We start from the raw sequence: 16,471 nt of genomic DNA, 5'->3' as shown, positions 1-16,471 counted from the left end.
GAGAGCTGGATGAATCACTCCACGTGGGGTCTCACAAGAGCTGAGTGGAGGGGCAGAATCACCTCTGTCCCCTGCTGCCCACACTGCTTTTGATGCAGCCCAGGACATGGCTGGCTTCTGAGCCGCCAGCACACATGGCCAGGACATGTCCAGCCTCTCATACACCAGCACCCCCGAGTCCTTCTCAGCAAAGTTTCTCTTGATCTTTTCGTTAGAATTATGTCAGCCCGAGCCTCTCATCAAGCTTGTCCAGGCCCCAGTCATCAGGTGTGGCCACTGCATCACTCTGGTGTCATCTGCAAACCTGCTGAGTTAAATGTGAAGTGCAAAGAAATTTAAATTTGTCTCTACTTCTTTGGACTTTCAAAATCTCACTTGAAAAAGCTGCAAATTTGGAGGCTTTTTCAATTTTATCCTAGAAATGTTGATTCTGTTGTATTTATACTACTAAATGGCTGGACTCTGTGCTCCATAAAGTCTGTTCAATTATATTACCATTCATTCACAAATAAAACATGCATGCTGCCTTTGAGCTAAAACATTCCTTCTGTACCTCTCCTATTCTTTTTCAGAATATTTTATTGTCAACAGCATACATACCCTGCACATTTTTAAACTTACAACCAAATGCTATTACTGTTGTAGTAAACAAACTTTTTTTACATTAAAGTATTTAATTAGCAAAACAATCATTATTATCAATGTAACAAACTGAAAAATGCAGCAACTCGATACAAGACTGAGGTAACAAAATACTTTGCCAAAAACCTAGATTCCAACACCAGAGTTCTTACAGGTGAGACAGTTCACAAGAATTTTAGAAAGAATCCTTTACACAAATGGCATGCAGTGGACTGCTGGAAAATACAGCCAAAAATAGTGCAACAGCTTCCACACAAAACAAACCAAAATGTTGAAATTGATTCACATTATAGTGTGACAAGTCAGTCTCACTTTGAAAACTAGTTTCTTTGCCTCATTTTAGTGCTATTTGGAAAAACATGCATTTTGGTACTGAATTACATTAAAATTAATTAAATAAATAAATAATGAATAATTAAATAATAAAAAAGAAAAATCAATTAAATAAATTAATACATTAAAGAAACTAATAATATTACCTATAGTTATTATATCTTCACAATTCTGAAAATGGCAATTATGTTATAATGTTTACTTTTACATAACTATTGTAGTTGTTGTTCTTTTTGATGGAGGAGAACTTGTATGGTTTGTGATCTTTTTTGTGGAAATGCTGTAACAATCAGTGGTGATAGGCAACCTATTGTATTTCAATAGCAGCTTTCAATTATCCATAGCAGTACCTGGCTATAGCAAATGGTACCAAATGGCATCATAACACCTCTTATCAGCAGCTAGGAACTGTTTAATACTTAAAGACTAATTCAAAATTGGTTTAAGATGTTTTACTAGTATTCTTTCACTGCCGTCATTATTCTTTCACTGAATTTCTCAATACTCTGCAGCAATTTCACAATTGTGCTATGCGGAAAAGATGGTAAATCTCACTGATGACTAATCACAAAAATCCGCAGGTGTAGAATAATTCAGACTATATCATAGCCTAACAGTCTGAAGTAATTTACTGCTGACAGGATGTTACCACATTCAAAAGCTTCTATACCATCTGTAATGGCGTTCGATGCTCTGCCCTTGCAGATAACCATGTATTTCCTAGTTCAAAGTTGTCTTAAGTTAGCAAAGAAAGAGAAAAACAATACAAATATATTTTTAATTACCACTCTTTTCATAGAGTTCCTCAGTTATCAAATAAATTTTGTCAACTTTACATACACTTTCCCATGTCCCAGGATCTAAATGCAATTGTTATCAGGAACTGTTTTTCTTGAAAACCTGGTATGTATTAGGCTTTCGGGATTGTAACACCAACTCTTAAAAGAACAATAAATTTACTTTTGACCTTCATTTAAAAAACAGTTGGCTTTTTCTCCTTGTTGTTAGAGAAGTTTCAAAATTAAAATGTAGAAGATCACGGAAGTCCACAGAATACATACTGCTAATGCCAGGGAGCTTGTTCTAGTAGAGGTTCTGTTCACTTAAACTGACTTTCATGGTGTTCCTGGTTTGTAAGTTAGAGGCTGACTTGCCAATTTCTCCTCTACGCAATCTTAGGAAAGTCAGAAGAGGTTTTCTGGTGATTGATGAAGTCGGAATAATGATGCTATATGGCAAAAGAGTTTCAAAAAGAAAAAATGATGAATTTAACATATGAACAGAAACTGATTCTGACTGCAGGAGTGCCAGGGTACAGCAGGAATACAGCACAGAGAGCGTTCCTTCGGAGGAAAAGGTCCAGTTACACTTCTTTTGTTGCTCATTTATTCTCTGGATATTCATGTGGAGACTTCTTTGTACTTGCTCCACTGTTGGACAGTCTTTCACTGCCACCACGATTTTATAATAGCAGTACTATCTACCAGTACTAATGTCCTGAAGTCACAACACATACTGGAATTGAATGGAGCCAAGTTGTCCACAGAAGGACAGAACAGAAACAATGGTATGGAGTCATTCTGAGGAGCCAGGACCATGTGATATAAAACACCTGATTACCTGCTTCCCTATGCTAAGGGATTTGAAATGAACAATGTTCATACTGAACCAAAACACCAAATTTATGAGCAACTATGCCATTGGTAAAAGAATGAAAGACAAACTTCAGCACAACATAAATTTAAACAGCCTTAACTCTATTACCAGTGTATTCCTGAGCAAAGTAACTGAATGAAAAAGAAGTGCAACTGTCCTATGCCAAAATACATTTTTCCCAAATAGCTCAAATATGAACAGCATATTGTCCAGAGATTTGATAGAAAATTTGAGGCAGCCACATTGCCAAGCAACTCAGTGCACTTAGGTTATAAAAATGTTGTTCCACAATTTTCTATTCTAATTGACACTTTGGAGCAAGTTAACACTGTCAATCATTCTGTGCATTAGAAAGAACTGAAACCCAACATGGGCCAAATATTCTTCAGTCACACAAAGCAGCTTAACAATAAAAAGAACCATTTGAAAAAGAACAGGCAGAAGATATAATGCTCAGTTTGCGGCCAAATATCAGTTCATGCAGTCTCTGACCACAAATAGTTGAGGGCTCTAGAATCCTGCAGGAGTGAGGATTAATCTTCTGTCCGTCTAACTTGTCTGCTTTCACTCAGTGCATGAGACTTTATCTGGTCCTAGGGATAACATTCACTTCCTGCTTTTAAAAGCTGTGTCAGAATCACTTTCAAGTTACATAGGAAAGTGCTGAAATATCTGTGGCTGGCTCATGTCAGGAAAACCATTCTCTTCTTCCTCCTTAGAGAACAATAACCTGTTTCTTCAGTTTGGCACTTGAAGTCGCACCAGGTAGGAGAGGAAATTATTCGAATGACATTAGATTAGCAGGTACCTAGAAGAGATTGTAAATTACTCATAGAATCATTACATTTGGGAAAGATCTCTAAGATCATTGAGTCCATCCTAGTATGGTTGCTTTCATTTTCCATGAGACAGTCCCTTCTAAAGAAGAGATGAGGTTATCTTGCTTGAAGCAACTGAGAGTAGAGGTTATATGCTCCTAGGGTAACCAAACCAATAGCTAGACCTGCACAAAACCTGATTTGATGGGAATTCTCTAATTTTAAATAATCTTTCTTTCTACCGCTGGAAAAAATGGATCAGCGTACAGAATGAGGAATTATGTCTGTCCCCACAGGAATGCGTGTGCACACAGATTGAAAGAGCTTTTCTAGTAAGCATTTTCTGGAAAATAGGAAAAAGTGGGTAGAAATACCTTACCTGAGGCTTGTTGCTTTTGCACGCGTCATCCAGATGTTTATGCCATAATATTGCATGAAACCTTGAACCAGTCTGAAACTTGTAAACATTGCCTACAAAAATAAGAAAATTAAAGACTCAGAATTTACAGACAGACATATAGTTTCAAAGGACTCTGATTTCTGTGCAGAAGCCAAAGTCCAGAATTAAACTCTTAAATTAATTGGCACCTCAAATGCTCAAACATGATGCTGCTAATGTAACAGAACCCATGTGACCCAGCAATTCTTGGGTGAAGCAAGTATGAGAACATATGTGGCCTCACAGGCAGAAAGGCTGAATTACAGCCACAGAAAAGACCATGTAGGTCGGTGTGCGGCAAGAAAACAAAGAACGCTTAGTAATAAGAGAACAAAGCCCACTTGGTTAAGAAGAACAAGAACTATTCGGTCAAGGCAGGAGAGATGTAACAAAGTTTCTAAAATGTAACAGTAGTTGTCAGAAAAAATTGTTATACAAGCACTTGATTTAAAGGAAAAAGGCTGACGTGAATACTAGGAATGCAATCCCTTATATTATTGGTTAACAGACGCGTGAACAGTTACCGTATTGGCTATCCAGGCACGTGATATTCTAATCTGATACTGAAAATATTATAAAGCTATATACACTTTTAATAAATGTTTCTGGTTATACCACAACTGGGGACTGTGCATCATCCTGGCTTTCTTCTCAAGGCTTCTGTAAACTTAGTTTTCTTCAATGTCCTACTGCAAATTGTTTCCTGCAATCAAATATTTTGTGCATTTTAGTTAACTCCCAGATGACGCACTTCATAGAGTAGATGGGACTCCATATCCAGCACCAAAGCTGAAAACATGGAAACTGAAGAAAGCCTCAAGAACCTGTAAGCAGCCACTCAAAGTGCAAAATAACTCCAGGAGTTTTCTTATCTTTTGAAGTTTAATCAAGGGAAATGAGTTATGGCACTGCAAAATAAATTATTAAAAAGTAATAATTACTTAGCAGACTTATTTTGGTAAATGGTTTGATATTTTAATTGGCCTCAGTGTAAGTCAAGATTTGATATCGACTGATTTTAAGGAAGCTATTCAGAGACTTGTAGATCAATGTATGGAGATACACGGACGGGCTGCAATCTCACATTAGCTGAGGAATTTCTGTGAAATTTACAGTAACTGTCAAAAGAAATGAATCTCTGCAGGCAGCACAGGAGCACCACAGCATATTGTAGAAATACGTTCCATTTAATTTGTACCTTCCCTGGAAAATTCTGTATTGAAGATCTCCCTCTTCAGTCTTTTATGAGTGCCACTGCAAGTTCTGTAATCTACAAGCTCATTAATAGATATTAATCTACTTCCTGTCACAGAAATGTAATGCAGACATTGTCCATCTTGCAATATCTACCTTTGTCAGGGTTATTTAGCTGGAAAATATCAGGATGCTCTGGGTCATCAGGCAGTGCCACCATCCAGCCTGCAATGGAGACTTTTTTCCCAGGTGTAGATTTATACTGGAAAAGACAGACAAATCGGTCATAGCTGAGACTGTAGCAGAGATTAACTTTTGACTGTAGAAGTTGTGCAGAAATATGACTTAGCCTGGAACAGAAAGTACACTTTGGATGCCCTTCCAGATCTACTTACGAGTATTCAATTTTTGGTTTTAGAATAAATGTAAAGCTTACATGTTTCCTTTCAGTGCCTCTTAAAGCTTTTGCTCCGAAGTACAGAAGAGTTGATCCTGAAAGCATGACCCAGTATCTAGTCCATGAGGAGAGCTGAATGAAAAAGGAAAAAAAATAGGAAAAACTCTGCATATCTCTGACATTTCAAAAATTTATTCACATGCAAGTCCAAGTGCTACCAAAGTTAATTTTAGAAGCAAGGAATGGAGATAAAGAGTGTCTCCTGGTGTAAATCAGCTCAGCTACCTAAAGCTTGATGGCTGGCTGTGAATACAAGCCTTCTTTGCTGGGTATCTCATGAAAATATCAGTAATGATTATTTAGAGAAGAATAGTGTGCAGTCTTCTACTGTACAGATCTTAGACTATTGATTAAAAAAAATTACTGAGTTGACTCTGCAATTCAATTCTTCAAATCTTTTCGCTCTGAACTGAACTGGGTTGCATGTGAAATACATCAATCAACCCTTCAGAAAGCAAATAAGTTATCAGATACATAGGACTAGAACCATGTGAAACCCTTGAATTCAGGTTAACTATGAATTGCCATGACTTTGGTGCTATGGGGGCTGCCCTGCAGCCTTTCCATTTTAATGCAATATCTCAAAAGCACCAAAATATATTGTAGAAATATATTCAATTGAATTTTTACCCTCCCTTGAAAATTCCGTACTGAAGAGCTCCCTCTTCAGTCTTTTATGAGTGCCACTGCAAATTCCGTAATCTACAAGCTCATTAATAGATATTAATCTACTTCCTGTCACAGAAATGTAATGCAGACATTGTCCATCTTGCAATATCTGCCTTTGTCAGGCTTATTTAGCTGGAAAGTATCAGGATGCTCTGGGTCACCTGGCAGTGCCACAAGATTTATTTCTGCCCTCACAACGCTGCTTGCTAGTTACACAATTGCTTCACTCCTGCTCTGCTGTCACAGCTAGAAACGTGACTCGTGACTCGCAAACTGCTGCATATCAAATGACACACAAAGGTTACAACCTTGTTACAACCTGGTTATAACTTTGATCAGAAAATTACAATTGATAAAACCATTATTTTGTGCGGTATCAAGCTGCACATTAAAAAAAAAAGCTGAAAATTAAACCAGCCACTAATGAATTAGGACCATAGGAATAACTATAATTAGAATTACTTACAGTAGGTTTCTTGCCTTCTTTGAGCAGTGTTTTTCTTCTTAAAGGCCCTTCCATGGTAATGACTCCGGTGGGACCACCTGCTGTGCAGCTGCATGCGCCCGTTGGGCTGGAGAGACAAAGCATTCCTCTATGTATTTGAGCAGAATAAAGATGATAAGTAAGCAATATAATTTAGTAAGGCAGCTGTAATTTATACATTATATTGATAACTTCTACAATGGCTGAAACAAACTAATTTAAACAAAATAAAATCTGACTGGATTTAAACTGCAACTAAATCACAGTATTTGCAGAATACTGATTCAGGGCCCTATTTTCTTAACTGTTCGAACATATGTCTTCATTTGCCAGCATCACAGAATTTATCAAGTTCAGGTCAGGTATACATGCAAGGAATGATTTTTATCCCTCAAACGATATAAAATTTTTAGAGTCATCTCTCTTAGATCTGTAAATGGATTGCCTGCTTGTAGAAAGTCCACTTCTTCGTGACTAGCAACATTGTGAGCACCTGCTACATATGGCTTGTGGATGTTCCCTCTCTTACTTGAGGTCCAAGGTCATACCCTTTTACTGAACAAAATCAACACACCACACAGACACAGACAGATATTATGGGTAGCTGCCTGGTAAATCAGGAAACAGATTGTGGGAAAGGGTCAAGAAGGTATCCTTCTAACATCATCACTTGTAATGGGAGTCAAAGATGGCCTTCATGACAAACCTGCTTCCACAAAGGTTTCATAAAACTCTAAGTAAAGCCTAGTTTTCTGCAAAACGGAAGCCAGACAACATTAGTTAAATCAACAGCTAAACTGAATTTCATCTGAATGGGCCATAACCCTGCTTTACCATTAACAGGAGTTCTTACAAGCAGGAGGGGGAGACTTCGTAAATTGTCATGGTCATATAAGGATATTTGGACCCAAAATACATTACACTAGGAAAGTGTAAAAACCCAAATTGAATTTTAGCACCATACAATGAAAGAGGCAGACCCGGAACTGTACCTGTAGACACAGCTTCGACTCCGAGGAGAATTCCTGAGTGGTACCCTCCAGTTAGGCCCCAGTGTGGCATATAAACGACCCCTGTTTGTGAATGCAAATATCTGATGAGCAGTATTCTTTAGGGTTTGGTAAATATGACAGAGATAGCCCCTAATCTTTTCAGGTCCAATACCTTTACAGTGCTTTATTTCAAAATGTTTGCCATTTTTCCTAACTAATTAATAATTTGATAAAAATAACTATTGATTTAGGGCTTACCTATGTTAGGGATCATTTGTGAATTTCTTAGCTAAGTCTGTAGAGTGCTCAGTGAGTGTACATGAAGACTAACTCACCTTTCAAGCCCTGACGGCAGCTCCTCACTAAATTCTGAGCTTTCACTGCTATCTAGAAAGAGAGTAGTACAGAGAAGGAGTAAGAAAACCACCCATGGGAAAATACAAAGCCAATGTATGTGGATCACCAGAATACTCTTTTGTATAGTACTGTGGACACCGCTTACTCAAATAATGTTTTGAAGAAGTGTTTAGAGTTCATGGTAAAATCTTTAGTTGGAAGAGGCTTACATGAGCCTCTCCATTTATAGTATCTCACTCTTAACTCATGTTATTGCTGTGTTTTAATACCATTACTTTTATTTTCATCATGCTTCTATTTCAGAACCTGAGAACTTCAGGTACATAAAATCCAGCTCCTTTGTAAGACAATATTTCTAGCACAATATCCATAAGTCAATTGAAGTTATTAGATATGGTATCATGGTTTATTTTCAAGAAGCAAACACACCTCTAATAGAGGATATGTCAGCTGTTTGCTGCTGCTAGGAATTATTAAAATATATACATATATGATGGTATTCATAACTAGAGTTCCTATCTCTCCTTCAAGCCCATCACCCAATTTTCCCTCCTTTTCTGGCACAGCTATTTAGCTCACAGTTTTAATTTGCCCAGGACTGATCCTCTAATGCTCAGTTTTAACACCCTGAGCTGTTCCTGTATTTTCAGAAGTGAAAAGATCATCTCAGTGTCCAACTGTTGGTCAAGTAATGTGCTATCTTTCACAGTCAATTTCTTATTCTAGAAATTGCCTGAATCTCTTAAAAGGTAGCTTTCTCTTGCTTAGAACACAGATTCTTGATCACTTTTTTGATATTATAATAATTTCTTTATTAATTATAATACCATAATGTGTTCATTTTACGTTTCTTTATAAGTCTTAGAGAGTACTACCAAACAAATCCCCTATCTTCTAAAACATATCGTTAAAATTAAAGCTTTATTTGTGTAAAGGTAGCTTTTAAAATACATATCCACTTTCCCCCCGGTAAAAGCTGACAAACACTTTGTGTCACACACCGAGCATCTACAAAACCAATCTTCTTTCATGCCACTTGTACCAAAAGCATCAGTGGTTAATCAAGGAAAACTGATGTTACATTGACCAGGTAGCAGTTCTGATCTACTTCCATCCATGAAAACAATCAGTCTTTGCAAGGGAACTAATGAGCTTCCTAATTTTCTGCTTTCAGCTATCTGTGAGTCTGCAGCGCCCTGGGGACAGGAGCAGGGTGTCACTCCCCAGACATACCTATGGAGAGGCCGTTGGCAAGGCGTGTGCTGGGCGTGTGGCCGCGCGCTGGACTGTGACACTCCAGGACACTGTCGTCCAGCAGGTGCCGTGGCCGCTCCGTCGGGAAGGTGGCGCTTTTGCTCTCCACGACGCTCAACTGACACATCATACTGGAACATGGAAGAAGAGAAAAATGCGAAACCCCTCTTATGTCATCTAACAGCAAGCCTTGGCTCACATTATTTCCACTAAGCCTCTGCCTCATCAGCAGGTTATTAAGGAGCAGGCAATTATATGCTACCATGTACTGTAGCTCCTTTACTATCAAAATGCATTTCATATTTTACTTCTCTTTGTCAGTAACAATTATTAAATTTCTGTAGCTGGGAAGTTGTAAATGTTTTGACTTCTCCGTACAAAATGTGAACATCCTTGGTGGCACCAAAAGCAGAAACCTAGAAAAAGGAGACACACCAGGAATCCACAGACCAAAGTGGATAAGCAGCTTTCAAGTATTGCCAGTGCCTGGCGCTAGCAGAGAATAGAGTCAGCAAAAATAACAAAAGTGTCAAGAGAAAGCCTGGGGAATGCATACTAGAGCCTGAAACACTTTTGCAATACAAGAAATGGAAAGGACAAATAGTAGCATGTTCTCTGCTACTATCTTAAATTTTTGTGACACATGTAACTAACTGCCTGAGCATGAGACAGCTGGGATTACACACTTGTTTCCTAGGCTGTGACTCTTCCGGTGCCTTGGTACAGGAGGTGTAGGTAGACTTGCTGCAACTGAGGCATCAGGGCATGTGGGTCTCCTGCTGAATTTCATAACTGCTGACATGTCAGATGGACCTAAAAGACAGAGATTATTTAACACCGGACTGATGCAAATCCCAGAAATTTCAATGGCGTGTTTAGGAACTGATTAAAATTAATTTTTACAGATGACCAAATGGCACCATTTCTGAAGCACTGTTTCTTGCCCATTAGGGTTACACCATCCAATTTTGTTAAAAATTCATCTCCATAATCTTGAACTCCCTGGAGTAATTTTAAAAATAGTTTTTCTCATACTTTTAACAATGAACTACAAAAACTCTCGGCTTCCTTACAACAGCTGGATGTGCCAAAGTGTAATATGCAGAGCCATAAAGTCGGTTTGTACTTCAGGTGTGAACAGGAACGTTCACATGTGTTTTGAATTTTGTTCACAACTTCATGTTGTGAATAAACTGTAAACAATCTGCTCATACTGACTCACAGCTTGAGCATGTAAGAAAAACCAAGGGCTCTTCATATACCTAATGGATGGACAGATGCATTACTTCTCAAACATCTATGAGCTCTAGAGATGTCTCACTGTGATCATTCTTCCTCTCAATTTACAGATTTTATGAGGCCTCACAGAAAACATGGTTTTGTTCCAGCTCCTCGATGCTGTTCACAAAAGGCAGGCAGTGACCTTTGCAATACAGTGGAAAACTGTATTCATCCTCAGTAAATGCCAGGCTCTTCTTGCCTTCACAGCAAACAGCTGAGATTTTACTTTTAAACACTTAGTTATGGCATTGGTGCTTGTGATGAAAGTGGGAACAGTGGTCATCAAAGTCGCCATCTGCCCCATATCTTTCTCCTTGGGACAGTCCAGGTACTAGCAGAACAGACTTTCCTCTACATTACAAAAATCCCTTCTTGGAGGTTCAAGCAACCTCAGCTTAGTCAGCTTCTGGACTCTTACCAAAACCACTCATTAGGAGGTTGACACAAGAAGAAACTTTGTGATGTGAAAAGCCATGTACAATCATCATCAGAATCTTTACAAAAGTGTCTGGCATCAAATAAGTAATAAACTGAAACAGAAAAAAAAAACAAACCTCAAAACCAATCCAAAACACCAACATTCCACAGCACAGTTTGACAACAGGATGAACATGAACTTTTAGCAGAAATGGTTCTGAGAGACAAAACTTCCCAGGGAAGTGGTCATGGCGCCAAGACTGTCAGAGTACAAGGTGAGTCTGGTTATATCACAACACTCTTAGTGATATAATTTAGTTTTACGGAGCCCTGCAAGGAGCAGGAAGTTGGACTCAATGATCCTTAGAAGTCTCTCCTTACTTGAGACATTCTGTTTCTATTTGTTATACAGGCTGCTCTCTCTACCCTGAAGCACCCTGCAGGAAGGTATCATCTTCTTCTGTCTTGAACTGAGGATTCATGAGACACAAGAAGAAATAGGAGAACCAGTAATGAGTTTGTCCCAGTAAGAGGCAAAAAAAACCCCAAATAAACACAAGATGCTTTCCTGCCCATGCTCACTCTGCAATATAGACTTATGTCAAGTTGTAGGAAACAAATAAATTAATTCCAAATTATTTGTCTTTTTATTTCACCATAGCCCAGACTCTGGAATTTCACTGTGAACTGGACTGTAACTAGGAAAAATTGCAAAGGGTTTTCCCTAGCAGTTAGGGGAAAGATTTAATCCACAATATTCTGCACATTTGAGCAAACAGTTCATTATGCTGCTTAATTACTAATGAAGGGAGCCCCAAGACAAGCAAAAAAGACACAACTTCTTTTAGCAATACAGAGAGGAGGGACAAGTTTGTTAGAGGAACCTTCAGTAGTATTATTCATCAGACCATCAATTTAGTAGGAGAACAAAGATAAAGCAGTTTTTAAGCATGTTTTCTGCCTCATTCATATATATCATCGGGACAGCATTTTTGCCTGCCCATCTTTGCTACCATCACACAACTGTAAATTTGTGAAACACAACAGTCATAGCATCAGTCACTGGCATATGCAGCTTCAGAGAAGGTCTTATACCTAATGGCCATGTGCAGTTTTAAAAAATGACTTTCAGTCATTACTTCATCCAGAGATTCACCTAAAGACGCACATCTGGGATGTTGGAGAGGGCCCAGTACAATATTCTTGCTGCACATACAACTAAAATTTTGATGCATTTGGGCTGTAACAAACACTGGAAGCTTCTTCCCTAAAACCAAAGCCCTTCATCTTCCATTTCTGCCATGGAGGTGAAGCACAAATTAGGACGAGAAAAAGTATGATTATGAATGCAATTATGTTGCCTAGTTTAATGTAAAAACTGTATGGATTCATAATTCACCATTAGGTCTGAAAAATCTTATCTGCTGCATTAGTAGCAAGACTATACATTTCACTAAAGTCTTTTACCATGGATTTTCATACAAATTAAAATTTATGCAGAGACAAAACAAATGCCTTCAGAAGTTTCAGAAATGATTACAAGTTCTTTAGTTTGAAAACCTCCAGTTCTTCTGATGGACTAGGTTCCCAAAAAAGGAGTTTGCTCTACATGCTTTCTTTGTAGTGCCTTTCCATCAGATACTTTTCAACTCGTGAACAGGAAAATACTTAGGACTATTGAGGTATTTATTACCTGCTAAGAAGCCTAAAATATATTGGAACTGAAACCCAGGATAAAGACAGAGGCAGCTAAAAGAGACTTTCCCTGAAAATTATGAGCATTTATCAGCAAGAGTTTAATCTGAAACTCAGCATAAACTTCAGCGTTAATATGCCCACTCTGAGGCTTGTCCCTTAATTTGGTTGCAGGATTTGTTCGTTTTTATATTGCTTCCTGCTGTGTCATTCAGGTGTTTCTGATGCCAGTTCTCAATCTTGATTTACATTAAGTTTTTTTCAAGTCGATGACATTAAGTTCTTTTAAGTTCACTGAATGCTACTGAAGTATTATTTTTAACAAGTTACTGAAACCACAGCCTGTGAAATAGTAGCAATCTTAAAGCGTAGCCCTAGAGGATTATCAGTACAGTGCAGTGCTTTTTCACACAGACATTGCACCACATGTAGAAATAACTGTTAAATTTTGTAACACATAATAGTGTAAAGGTTAAGTTTCTCACAGTGGAGAATCAGAGACCTGAAAGCAGTTTAACTAATTTTGTTCCAAAGCACTGATATGCAACAAAACAAAAGCATGCGACTCCTTCAAAATTACTTTATCAGAAAGAACAGCACAATAACAAGCCCAGTGCTGACACAATCAAGTTATTACAAAATCAAAGCTGGCTGGATTTGACTCCAGGTAGGTTCAAATGTTACTATCAAAACCTACAAAGAGTAAGAGATATTATCCAGCAAGAAATAATAGTTTGAGACTTTTCACTCTACACTCCCTTTTTTTCTCCCTCTCTTTAGGGAGCATGGACTGAAATTTACTCTAATATGATTGCAACATGAAACTATCTAAAGATTAATCATTATAAAGATGATGATTGCTTGATTTAAGTAAGAGCTTTTATTACCTGGACAGCTTTAAACAGAAAAAGTTTGATAAACTGCCACACTCCCCCTGAAACAAATTATGTAGCAGGTCTAAAAGGACTCCACATCTCAGATTATAATATAATACTAGGGAATATTATGAATAATATAAAAATAATTTTAGGGACTAAAATTTCAGTTCACAAAAAATATTGCCAGGCTTAAGGTGTGACATGTCAAGGGTGACAAAGTTTGCGGAAATAGGTGTAAGAGTCTTAGAACTTAAGACAACAGTCCAGCTTGGCTTCCTTGCTATTACATATGGCAATCACAATTGCTTGCATCAGTCCTGTCAAAGAAGGAAATGGACCCAGATTGACAGACCACTGGAACACACTGCCTAGAGAGAGCTTGTGGAGCTTCCTTCATTGGAGGTATTCCAGAGCCATCTGACACAGTCCTGTGCCATGTGCTGTAGGATGACCCTACTTGAACAGGGAGCTTGGACTAGATGACCCACTGTGGTCTCTTCCAGCTATGCTGTGATTCTGTGACTTATTCAAATTCCCAGTTAGGTGTCTTCAGTGAAGATCCTGATGGCAGAAAACAGAATGCTTTGTGGGACCAGATGAAAACAGAAATATCATCTGTGCTGGTATTATTATGGCTGGACTGACCATTTTCAACGTAGTTCTGCATCCTCCTTTTCTCCAAGGCAATAGAAGGAAATCCATACAGTTTAGCTCTGTTAACCCTGTGCTACGGTAATAAGAATCTGAACTGAAACATCTTTACATAGTCTTTGTATCTGCTCTGCTGCCAAATGCCTATGAAGAAGAACGGTGAAGTTTATAGAGTTCTCTTCAGCTGGCTACACTTAGTTCGGCAAGAAATCTGGGGTGTAGTGAGTGTCAGCACGAGTTATGGGGCACAGAGCAGATGACCTCATTTCTGTAAAGGAGTAAGAGACAAAGAGAGCCCATGTCAAGAAGGATGCCAAAGTGGGTAAGCAGTGAGATACTGATGACAACTGCACAGACCAAGGGATATTTATGGACATACCAGACTGCTGAGCAATTAGCTGGGGAAGTTATGCCTGATACTGCTGATAACAAAATTCCAATACTTAAATTCATTTGGGATTGAGTTATTTTGCCCCTTTTTTTCCAATAAGTGAAGTCATCTGCTACTGCTAGCTCTTGTCTTTACTCTTCTGGCTCCACTCCTAGTGCATACTGTTACCATGATTGCTACTCTGTTATTTTGCCTTTCATGGAGACAAAGCACTCTTAGCAGGATTTTCCAGTCAGCTGGCATGAACAAGGGTTAGTTTGGTTTTCATTATTTCTCAGCATCATTTTCAAGATTATGCTGACATGCACAAGAATGATGTATAAAAATATTAAAATGTTATTAAAAATGTGTTTGCATTAGGGAACGTGAGACAACCTCATCAGAGCAAGTCAAATGCTGTTCAGAGATCTGTGGCAAGAACATTTGGAAAAGTTTACACGTATCCCAAAGGATCTCACTGTTTTTTCCTTTGCATAATTTTTCCATGAATAATCCTTCAAATGTTATAAATGAATGTTACTTTTGCAATCCTTCAGTAAAACATGTGAACATTTACAGTCTCCAGAGCTTTTAAAAAAAGCAGTAGGGTGAGGGAGTTACAGTTCACAATTTTTCTCCACTAAAAAGCTATCAATAAACCAGTACTAGATAAGCAAACTAAAAACTGAAAATGAGTTGCATATTATATGATGAAGAACTGAGTGATTTTTCAGGAAAGTGTAACAGTCTCAACTATTCACTATTTTTTGCTGAGCAGTTTAGAACTAAAACTTACTAGCTCTGTTTCTAAAAAATAAAGACATTCCAATCTACAGACTCTCTAGTTAAATATCCACTGTAAATTTTTACTGCTCTGTTTCATTTTAATCAGTATGTGATAATTAAACTTGCAAAGAGAAATACCTACTTACAAAATACACAATCAATAACTTTAGATTAATTTTGTGCACAGAATCAAGAATGACAGAAAAAAATACACCTAGAATGGTGGCTATTGTAAAAGAGCAGTTTTAATTTTCAGAGTATTGCTTTACAATTCAACAAAAGACTACTAATGCATACAACATGTAATGTTGTTATGGCTGCTTCTCAGACAGGAGCAAACTAAAAACAAGAATCTGAGTTCTTGACTGAACTTGCCCCTGCTCCTCCAAGCTCCCCAAAAGCTGTCACACACACATACTCACACACACACATACTTCTGACTGCACAGTAAGCACACTTGAGTGTATTTCCTTCAAATGCTTCCTGTATAGAAGTGGTATTTTTAATTTTAAGTGACACTTTTATGGAATCACTAATTGTCAGCATTTGTATTACATATTCTGTTACCAGTGGAATGTGCAAACCCCAGACTTACACTTCAGCAAAAACACTGAAGTTTTTGCAGTTGGATCTACAAGGCAGTATATGGGCTTGGGTGACATCAAGATTGGCAATGAAGACATAGCCATTGTGGGAGCATAGCTGCAGGGAAACTAAAGTTTGGGTTCAACCAAATACATTAACCAATCAATCAAAAAAAAAAAAAAAAACCAAACAACCCCAACTTTTTACAGAAACTATTTCAGGTGACTGCTGTGAAAAAAAGAGTTAAAACCAAAAGACCAAAACCAACTAAACCTCCAAAGAACAAGGCAGAAAAGCCCTTTGTCCTCTGGCTGGTCTGTATTTGTAACATTCCTCAGGATAATAGCTTGGTAGTTAAAATAAGCATCAATGAACTAGGACATTAGACTTGTTTGGTAAGGAGGCACAGAAAGTAATAGAAAGCGAGGAAGTTAAAAACTGAGCCAAATCATTCCCTCCATGGAAAATTCATATTTGTTTTGACAGAATATTCTTCTACAATTTTTGTGAAGC

General features: G+C 37.9%; 1 protein-coding gene across 5 annotated transcripts in view; it reads right to left on the bottom strand.

The window, feature by feature from the left end:
- Positions 1-16,471, bottom strand: part of RALGPS1 (Ral GEF with PH domain and SH3 binding motif 1) — a 76,766-nt gene that overhangs the window by 656 nt on the left and 59,639 nt on the right. For 2 of the 5 annotated variants that reach the window (XM_077189366.1, XM_077189368.1), the window contains 9 exons: positions 9,982-10,108; positions 9,275-9,426; positions 8,020-8,071; positions 7,685-7,765; positions 6,675-6,801; positions 5,519-5,611; positions 5,239-5,344; positions 3,829-3,920; positions 562-3,439 (listed from right to left, as the gene is read on the bottom strand). In XM_077189366.1, coding sequence (XP_077045481.1) covers positions 3,410-3,439; positions 3,829-3,920; positions 5,239-5,344; positions 5,519-5,611; positions 6,675-6,801; positions 7,685-7,765; positions 8,020-8,071; positions 9,275-9,426; positions 9,982-10,108 — 860 coding nt within the window. In that variant the 3' untranslated portion in view covers positions 562-3,409. The other 3 variants (XM_077189367.1, XM_077189370.1, XM_077189369.1) reach the window with 3 other exon arrangements.

This window comes from Agelaius phoeniceus, chromosome 21 (genome assembly GCF_051311805.1).
Source record: "Agelaius phoeniceus isolate bAgePho1 chromosome 21, bAgePho1.hap1, whole genome shotgun sequence".
NCBI classification, from domain to species: domain Eukaryota; kingdom Metazoa; phylum Chordata; class Aves; order Passeriformes; family Icteridae; genus Agelaius; species Agelaius phoeniceus.
Note: the sequence above shows the minus strand (reverse complement) of the source record. Positions and strands in the feature narration are given on the sequence as shown.